This window comes from Penaeus chinensis, chromosome 19 (genome assembly GCF_019202785.1).
Source record: "Penaeus chinensis breed Huanghai No. 1 chromosome 19, ASM1920278v2, whole genome shotgun sequence".
Taxonomy (NCBI): domain Eukaryota; kingdom Metazoa; phylum Arthropoda; class Malacostraca; order Decapoda; family Penaeidae; genus Penaeus; species Penaeus chinensis.
The window spans coordinates 20,701,405-20,711,404 of NC_061837.1; the positions used below are offsets into that span (position 1 = coordinate 20,701,405).

The window sequence follows — 10,000 nt, forward strand, 5'->3', positions numbered from 1 at the left end:
TTTTGGCTTCAGTTTCATAATCTGTTAGTTTATACATTAAGCATGATTTTGTTATAGTTCTCTTGGGTTTTATTTTATATTTATTGATCTTCTACTTGATTTTAATGTTCATTTGTAGTTACGTGTAAATTTGCTATTTATTTTTTTATCAATTTGGTCAATTTGACGATGTCTCGCTGCGTCCGAATGCACGGCCTCGGCGTCGTCTCCCCGCGTTCGGGCGTGCGCGGCGTCGGCTGCAACGCGACCCCGGGATGGATGGCACTTGGCGGAGCGGGCACCGGCGCCCCACGCAACGCCCCCGCTTCTCCTCTGAACCGCGGGGTACCTGTCGCACGCGGGTGAGGTACCCAGGGTATGCGCTAAGCTAAGCTCCCCGGGGTTCTGTGGCGTCACGCGCGGCAAAGAGCGCTGGAGGTGATCGAAGGGATGAATGGGTGGGGGCGAAGGAGGGAGGGGGGGGGGGAGGGGGGGGGGGAGGGGAGGGAGGGGGCGGAAGCCGATCGTGGTGCTCGTGGCGGCAGTTGGGGCGCCGCCTGGTCGGAGAGAGGGAGTTCCTCTTTTCATTTACTTTTATTTCAGTTTAGTTTTTCTCTTCCAGTGATGTTTTGTTTTTCTCTGTCTTTTTCTTAACTCTCTCTCTCGTCATTTTTCTCTCTCTCTCTCTCTCTCTCTCTCCTCTCTCTCTTCTCTCTCTCTCTCTCTCTCTCTCTCTCTCTCTCTCTCTCTCAATCTCACTCCCTGTTTATCTCTATACATCTCCCAGCGATGGAAGGGGGGGTTGGGGAGCGAATGAGTGGCGGGCATGGGGGGGGGGGGGCACGAGAGGGGCACGAGAGGGGGCGTCGCGTGAAAAGGGGGTGATGAGTGGGGGACAGATAAGGGGGTGAGGGGTTGGGGTGTAGATGGGGGAGGGAGGGGGGGAGGGGGAAGGGCGGCGAACAATGGTTCACGAGTCTGGCGGCGGATGAGATGACGGCGCCCCCCCCCCCCCCCCCATGCCTGTCACGTCACCTGCGCTGCCTCTCGAGGACTGTCCCGGAGGCTGTCGCGCGGGTCACTCGCTGCTGCCTTCGTCATCTCCTCCGTCTGTCGATAGCTCTGTCTGTCTGTCTGTCTCTTTCTTCTCTCTCTCGTTCTTCTCTCTCTCTCTCTCTCTCTCTCCCTCTCCCTCTCCCTCTCTCTCTCTCTCCCTCTCTCTCCCTCTCTCTCCCTCTCTCTCCCTCTCCCTCTCCCTCTCTCTCCCTCTCTCTCCCTCTCTCTCTGTCTCTCTCTCTCTCTCTGTCTCTCTCTCTCTGTCTCTCTCTCTCTGTCTCTCTCTCTCTCTCTCTCTCTCTCTCTCTCTCTCTCTCTCTCTCTCTCTCTCTGTCTCCTCTCTCTCTGTCTCTCTCTCTCTCTCTCTCTCTCTCTCTCTCTCTCTCTCTCTCTCTCTCTCTCTCTCTCTCTCTCTCTCTCTCTCCTCTCTCTCTCCTCTCTCTCTCTCTCTCTCTCTCTCTTCCTCTCTTCCTCTCTCTCTCTCTCTCTCTCTCTCTCCTCTCTCTCTCTCTCTCTCTCTCTCTCTCTCTCTCTCTCTCTCTCTCCTCCCTCCCTCCCTCCCTCCCTCCCTCCCTCCCTCCCTCCCTCTCTCCTTCCTCCTTCCTCCCCTCCTTCCTCTCCTCCTCCTTTCCTCCTCCTCCTCCTCCTACCCTCCCCTTCTCCTCCTCCTCCTTCCTTATGAATGGGGTTGCCTTCTCAGCGTTCACTCTTGCCTTCTTCTCTGTGCTCGGCGGAGTTGGCGGGGGAGGGACCTTTAAAACGAGTGCGAGAATGATCACACTCTCAATATTAGCTTCATTTTCTTTTCCGTTTTCTTTTCTATGTTCTTGTTTCTATTTTTCCAGTCCTCTTCTCCATTTCTCCATCCCAACTCTCTTATTCCCCTCCTTCCCTCCTTTTTTTCTGCTTCCTTCCTTCTCTCCTCTCGTCCTTCCCCTTCCTCCTTTCTTCCTTCCCCTCCTTTCCTCCTCTCTTCCTACCCTTTCTTTCCTCCTCTTCCTACCCTTTCCTCCTTCCTTCCCTCCTCTTTCTTCCCTCCCTCCTCTCTCTTCCCTCCCTCCTTCCTACCTCCCTCCTTCCTACCTCTCGCCCACACACACCCTCCCAGTCCTCCCTTCTCCCCTCCCCCTTACTCCCTCCTCGATTTATCTTCGTCCTCTCGGGCTTTCTCGCCGAACAGGTAAACATCATTGTCTGCCTCGCCCCCCCTCCACTATCCCCCCACCCCCTGCCCTTGCCCTACACCTCTCCCTCCCCACTCCTACCCCTCCCTTACTGCCCTCCCCTTCCCCCGCTCCCTCCACCCTCTCCCAACCTCCCCCCCATCCCGATTCCCCCCTCCCTACCCCTCCCCCTCCATGTCCCTGGGATGAGCTCTTGCCCTCTCAGGGTCACGAGCATCCTGACGGCCGAGTCTGCCCTCCGGCGATGCCGCACTCCATCCAGGGAGGAGAGAGGAGGGAGGGGGGAGGGAGGGAGGGGAAGGGGAAGGGGAGGGGCAGCGAAGGAGTCACGCGCTACGCCGAGGGATAAATTCGTCTGTCTGTCTACGACTGTTTTTGTTTCGGTCTTCTGCTCCTTTTTCTCTGTTTCTTTTCTACCTTGTATTATTCCCTCATTCCTCTCCTTTTGCTTCGTCTTTTACGAAGTCGCAATTCTTTCCGCTGATCTCATACAATAAACATCTGTGCATATGACAAAAATATATGTGTGTGTGTGTGTGTGTGTGCGCAGAGAGAGATAAATTGAAAGAGAAAGTAAAATAAAGTTGATAAAGTTGTCACTCCGTTTTCATAACAGACTTATCCACCCCCCCCCCCCATGTGGGTGTGATTGTGTGCGTGTGTGTGTGTGTGTGCGTGCGTGCGTGCGTGCGTGCGTGCGTGCGCGTGTGTGTGTGTGGGTGCCCCCCTGTTGTTATTCGCACCGCGATGGGTGGGCGAATGAGCGTGTCCAAGGATGCGACTCGGCCTCCCGTGGCCCGGCGTTGTTGTCAGCCGAAACTCCCGCTTGTGACGGAGCAGATGTGACGGGCGAGACCTGGATCGTTTGGAACGGGAGAGGAGAGGAGAAGGAGAGGAGGTGGGTAGCCCAGAGAGGGAAGGGAGAGGGTTTGGAGAGGGAAGGGGAGGAGGAGAGGAAGATGAAGGAGGAGTTTAAGGATGTCTGAGGGGTGATGGCTGAGGAGGGAGAGGAAGAGGAAGGAGAAGTAGAAGAGGAGGAAGAAAAAGAGGAGGAAAAGGCGAATAACCTGGGGGGTGAGGGGGTTATAGAAGAAGAAAAAGAAGTAAAATAACTACGAAAGGGGAAGAGTGAGGGAGAGAGGAAAAGAAGGAAAAGGAAAAGGAAGAAAGGGAAGGCAAGGAGGCGATTAGCATAGAAGGGAGGAGGGGGAGAGCATTCGTGTGTTCGGTTGACAGCAGAGGCCCTGTCGCAGATAGCTTATCGCCGCTGATAACGTCCGCCCGTGCTGATAGCGGTGGGTCTGCCTTAATTGGCTGCGGCGAAGGCTGGGGGCGCGAGTGGCGGCAGCGCTCGTGTAATGCACTCTCTGCTTTTTAATGACGGGCATGGGGGGAATTGACGAGACATACAAATTCACACATATGTACACACACACACACACATAGTCCATCTTTATATGTCCTCCTTTTTTTTTTTTTTTTTTTCTTCCTTTCTTTCTATCTTGTTTAACATTCTGAAAAAATGATGCCAGTTTCCGGGTTGGCAGAGCGATAACGTGTCTACTCAGTGAAAAAAAATCACTTTCTGTTCACGTGATCATTAATTAAAGAAGTGAACGAAACCAGGAAAGTTGTTCAGTCCAATGACTTGGACTGAAAATGCACAAGAAAATACACAAGGGACCAGTTAAACCGACTCATATGATTGAATAATGATAAAAAATGTAAATAAGCAAGAAGATGAAGCGCGAGGGACGTTAGTAAACCATCCAGAAAGTTGCGGTTCCCTCGTCTTCAGGGAGGGAAAGATAATGGTAAACGGGGAGTTAGGGGAAGTTAACAGATTATGAGTGGTCATTATGGAAAGGGAAATGTTAAGACATTTTCATCTTCCTTCCCCTTTCTTCCCTCCTTCCTTCTTCCTTAATCCTCCTTCTCCCTTCTTTCTTAATCCTTCTCCCTTCTTTCTTCCTCCCTCTCCGTTCTTTCTTCCTCCTTCTCCCTTCTTTCTTCCTCCTCCTCCCTTCTTTCTCCCTCCTCCCTTCTTTCTTCCTCCTCCCTTCTTTCTTCCTCCTTCTCCCTTCTTTCTTCTCCTTCTCCCTTCTTTCTTCCTCCTTCTCCCTTCTTTCTTCCTCCTCCTCCCTTCTTTCTCCCTCCTCCCTTCTTTCTTCCTCCTCCCTTCTTTCTTCCTCCTTCTCCCTTCTTTCTTCCTCCTTCTCCCTTCTTTCTTCCTCCTTCTCCCTTCTTTCTTCCTCCTTCTCCCTTCTTTCTTCCTCCTTCTCCCTTCTTTCTTCTTCCTCCTCCCTTCTTTCTTCCTCCTTCTCCCTTCTTTCTTCCTCCTTCTCCCTTCTTTCTTCCTCCTTCTCCCTTCTTTCTTCCTCCTTCTCCCTTCTTTCTTCCTCCTTCTCCCTTCTTTCTTCCTCCTTCTCCCGTCTTTCTTCCTCCTCCCTTCTTTCTTCCTCCTTCTCCCTTCTTTCTTCCTCCTTCTCCCTTCTTTCTTCCTCCTTCTCCCTTCTTTCTTCCTCCTTCTCCCTTCTTCATTCCACCTCTTTCTCCCTCCTCCCTCCTTCCGAGGAGAAAGAAGTGAAAGGAGTATCACGAAAGAGACCACGGAAGTAAGAAAATTAAGAAAACGAAGAAAAGGAGGAGGCAAAGAGGCAAAGAAGAAAAAAAAGGAAGATGAAAGAAAACGAAAAGAGTGAATAAGACGAAAACAAGACAAGGCTAAGCCCGGGAAGAGCACTCGCCTGGTGTCCGGCGAGCCAAGCCTCGGGATGGTTGCAGCGAGACGAGGGGCGGAAGAGAGCTTGGCGTTGGAGCGGTTTCAGTGCCATGACTTCGCGCTGACGGAGGCAGGTGCGAGGAAAGTGGGATACGCTTTATGTGAGGGGAGGAAGGTCAGTGGGGAGAGGGGTGATTTGAGATGATTAGGGGGGTAAGTGGAGTGAGGGATTGGTGTTATGGTTGGGAGGTGGGGGAAAGATGAATACACTTTAGACGAGGGAGGAAAATACGTGGCATAAGGGGATATGGTTCTGTTTGGGAGGTTGGGGGAAGTCGAATACGCTTTAGATGAGAAAAGAAAACATAAAATATCGAAAACGCCTTAGACGAGAATAAAATACAGAAAGAGGGAATAAAAATGATATCAGAGATAGAGAGAGAGAGAGAGAGAAATATGATGAAGAGGAGCATAACAAGTGAAAATTCGCATGCGTCGGAGATCGAAAGCGCGGGTGGTCGCTGCTTCAGATACGCAGTTGATGAGAAGTACCTTGTTAAAGCGAGGGTCCCCAAGTCGTTAATGATTTACTGCTCACGTCTGTGATAACGAAGGAGCAGGTGTGCCATTTATTGCCCACGAACCGTTCCTGCAGAGGAAAGAAAGTCGTGTATAAGCGAGTGTCTCCTGAGCAGGCCCGTTTTCTTTGGCGAAGGAGCTGTTCGTGTTAATAGGTTGTTTGTTTGGGTTTGGGTTTTTTATTTTCTCTGTTCCTCTCCTTTCTTTTCTAATTCCCTGCCTTCTGCCATTCCCTTTCTCTTCTACTCCCCAATTTCTTCCGTTCCCTTCCCATCCCGACCCCTGCCGTCTCCCACTCCACTCCCTCTCCTCTTCCCTTACTCTCTCCTCCACCTTCCCCCCCCTCTTCATCATCTCTTTCTCTCTTCGTCTCTTCATCTCTATCTATTCTCCTCCTCCCCTTCCCATCCCATCCCATCCCATCCCATCCCATCCCATCCCATCCCATCCCATCCTATCCCATCCCATCCCTTTCTCTCCCTCCCTCCCTCCCTCCCTCTTTTCACACCGCACTGTGTGAATGGCGTGAATGGGCGTCCAAGCCAAGAGCTCAGCGCCCGAGCAAACGTTTGTCAGCCCCCGTTGTGTCCACCGAAGGAGTCGAGGGCGAGGGGAACGTTCTTTGTCCGAGAGAATGGAGCGAAGGAGATGCAGAGTGGATGAATGGGAGAAAGAGAGAGAGAGAGAGAGAGAGAGAGAGAGAGAGAGAGAGAGAGAGAGAGAGAGAGGAGAGAGAGAGAGAGAGAGAGAGAGAGAGAGAGAGAGAGGATGAATGGGAGAAAAAGAGAGAGAGAGAGAGGATGAATGGCACAAAGAGAGAGAGAGAGTGGATGAATGGGTTGAAGAGAGAGAGCGGAGAGTCGCTGCGTCACTTTCGAGGATGAAAGGAGGAAAGTGAAAATTTTTGTTCATTGGATTGGTGGCGGAAGCAGGTGGATGGGGGGGGGGGGGGGCGAAGAGAAGAGGAAAGGAAGAGAGGAAAAGCAAGAGAGAGAGAGAGAAAGAGGATATTATTATAATTTTAATTGTATTGTCCAGTAGAATATCGGTAGAGAGTAGATGTCTAAAATAAGTGTCTCTTGTTCCCCTTTCAGTTTTTTCCTAGCTGTTGAGCCATGTAAATATTTTCTGTAGTTTGTTAACACGTGTGTGCTTTGTACCGACCACTTTGATGGGCGTGAACAGCAGCCGTGGGCGGGGCGCCCCTACCCTGGCGACCATGACGGCAGGAAGCCCCGCGAGCACGCCGCATGCCCGCGCTCCCCTGCGCCCCCGCCCCTGCGCCCTCGTCTCGCCGCCCGCAGGAGCAGCGGGGCGCGGGGCGAGGGCGGCGCCGTGTCCCTCCCTGGCTAATGTTTGTCTTGCATGTGCATGTGGCAGCCGGCGCCCGTGCCCGAGGAGAGCGCCCGGGACGCCGCCCCCGAGGACGAAGGAGAGGCCGCCGCGGCGCCTCTGGACCCCCACCCTTCTCCCTTACCCGAGGAGGACGACGCCAGCTCTCGGGAGGGGGAGGCCGAGGAGCATCCCGAGGAGGAGCTCCGCGAGTCCTCCCTAGAGGGCGACTCCCTCCCTCCCGAGAGCGAGCTGGCCTCCTCCGAGGCGGCCGCGACGCCGAGCGAGGAGGGCGCGCACGAGGAGGCGGACGCCAAGTCCTCGAGGTCGTCCTCGCCCGAGCCTGAGGCTGAGCCCGAGCCCGAGGTCAAATCTGAGGTCGAACCCGAACCCGAGGTCGAACCTGAACCCGAGGTCGAGCCCGAGCCAGTGGCCGAGGCTGACGCCGAGTCTGACCTCGAGGCCGAGTACGACAACGTGCTGCTGGCGGGCGGCCAGGGCTTGGTGGTGGCGAGCGAGGAGCCCGCCGCCGCCGCCGCCGCCTCCCACTCGCGCCGCTCCTCGTCGGCGTCGTCGTCGGCCGCCTCGCACTCCTCCCGTGGCTCCGACGCCGCCCACACTGACCACTCCACACAGGTTTGTTCGCGCCCGCACACCCGCACGCTTCCACCTGCACACACGTAGCTGCATATCCGCTTTGAATGCACCCACACGCACACGAGCAGCTACACTTCTCACACCCGCATTCGCCACACACACCCACAAGGGCACCCTCTCACGTCCGGTACTCGTCAGTACACCCACACGCACGCTTGGCAATCCACACGTTTATCCACACGCTTTAAGAGCCACATGCACATTGATGCACACTGACAGGACACACAGAAACACCGACACACATTCGCTAGTAAACTCCTTCTCTCACTCTTTCTGCATGTGCTTGCACCATTACCTATTGCCTGCATGCTCTTTTCCCATCGTTTTGTTGTAAGATGGATGCATTTGTAGCCCTTGTTTTTATGCTTCGAACTGAGAAATAACCCGTTATGTTTTCTATAACAAAGTACATCGAGTTTTACTTCCAATTATAGATTTTACTGCAACTGATATTAATGATTTTTCGTCAGGTTTGAGTCCATTTAATTTTTTTCTAACTAATTTTTTTACTATCTATGCCTTCCAATCGCTTTTTGGCTGGAGCTTATTTGCCTCTGTTACTTTTTTATGTATATATATATTTGTATATTTGCCTTATTTCCACATTCATAACTATTTTTCCTGGCAACGTTTCTCTTCGTTTCAAATAGTGACTTGACTTTACACTTCAGAGCTTCAGCAGTGACTTGGTATTTTGCTGCCAGAGATAATGAGTCTTCAGTTAAGATTTCTCATAGTTTTACCATTCCCTGTCTTTTTGTATGTCTTCCGTGATTAACGATGGCATCGGACGTTTTATCCCCTTCCCCTACGGTATGCATGGCGAGAGCTGACTCGAGAATTAACTTACTTAACAACTCACAGCCAGCTTAAAGACAATTAAAACGATTTATCTGACTAAAGCTCATACTCTAAATTCTTGTTTCAATTCAAAGCAAGAACAACAGCAATAAAACAGTTAGAAATTGGTCTAAACACTGTGTAGAACGATGAAGACAGACAGACACGGGAAAACACCGTATGTGTACATGAATACTTCATTCACCTTGCTGGGAAATCATTGACACTACCTGGCATTTCAGAAACGCCCGCGGCTTTCCAATTTTCACTGACAGGAGCCTCTTAGATCCACCCTACAATATATATATATATATATATGTATATGTGTGTGTGTGTATATATATATGTATATATATATATATGGACACCAGAGACTTTACCGAAGGCCGTTTTGAGAAGATGGCTGGCGACATGACTGTTTGGAGATCACGTGTTCTTTCCTTCGTTCCCCAGTCTAATTTAATAAATATTATATCCCCTTTTTATTACAGTTAATTTTGTTGCATTTATTTATTTCTACGTATACTTTCCCCCCCCCCCCCCCTTAAATAGCATGCCAAAAGGACGTTTGGAACGACTTGACATGTAGCATGACGCTGACCGCTGTCGGTCTGTTCACGTTGGGTTTCCACGTCGTGATGCGTAGTCTTTGTAGATTTTATAGTGTGACGTTGTGGCTTTGATTAGTGACTGTGATTAATGTTACTATTATTGATTTTTATTTTAATGTTAGTGGTAGTTGATTCCTTTTTTATAAGTATAATTAGTATTAGTATGAATAACACAGACACGCTTAACTATGAAGCGTGAGGCTGCGTGTGTTGACTGAGAGGCTGACGGGGAAGCTGACGGCGGCTGCACAAGCCCTCCTGAAGGTCAGACTTGGATGACCTTCGAGTGAAGACCTCGATCTTGTTACTCTTGACTGTGGATGGTACTTTGACCTTGTTTCCGACCTTAATTCTGACCCTGTTTCTCTCGAGACTTCTGCTCTGCCTTGACCTAGGACGGAGGGAGAGAGTTAGACGGGGCTTCGCTCCCGCTCTCTCTCCTCTCTCTCTCTCTCTCCTCTCTCTCTCTCTCTCTCTCTCTCTCTCTCTCTCTCTCTCTCTCTCTCTCTCTCTCTCTCTCTCTCTCTCTCTCTCTCTCTCTCTCTCTCTCTCCCTCTCTCCCTTTCTCCCTCTCCTCTCTCTATCTATCTATCTATCTCTCTCTCTCTCTCTCTCTCTCTCTCTCTCTCTCTCTCTCTCTCTCTCTCTCTCTCTCTCTCTCTCTCTCTCTCTCTCTCTCTCCCTCCCTCTCTCCCTTTCTCCCTCTCCTCTCTCTATCTATCTATCTCTCTCTCTCTCTCTCTCTCTCTCTCTCTCTCTCTCTCTCTCTCTCTCTCTCTCTCTCTCTCTCTCCCTCTCTCCCTTTCTCCCTCTCCTCTCTCTATCTATCTATCTATCTCTCTCTCTCTCCTCTCTCTCTCTCTCTCTCTCTCTCTCTCTCTCTCTCTCTCTCTCTCTCTCTCTCTCTCTCTCTCTCTCTCCCTCCCTCTCTCCCTTTCTCCCTCTCCTCTCTCTATCTATCTATCTCTCTCTCTCTCTCTCTCTCTCTCTCTCTCTCTCTCTCTCTTTCTCTATCTCTCTCTCCCTCCCCCCTTCCCTCC

At 51.4% G+C, this 10,000-nt stretch overlaps 1 protein-coding gene across 1 annotated transcript in view; it reads left to right on the forward strand.

Annotated features, from left to right (window-relative positions):
• The window catches only part of LOC125035445 (Na(+)/H(+) exchange regulatory cofactor NHE-RF1-like), an 80,289-nt gene that overhangs the window by 65,478 nt on the left and 4,811 nt on the right, over nt 1–10,000 (forward strand). The window contains exon 3 of the mRNA XM_047627852.1: nt 6,901–7,488. Within this exon, the coding sequence (XP_047483808.1) occupies nt 6,901–7,488 (588 nt within the window). The remainder of the gene's footprint in view (nt 1–6,900; nt 7,489–10,000) is intronic.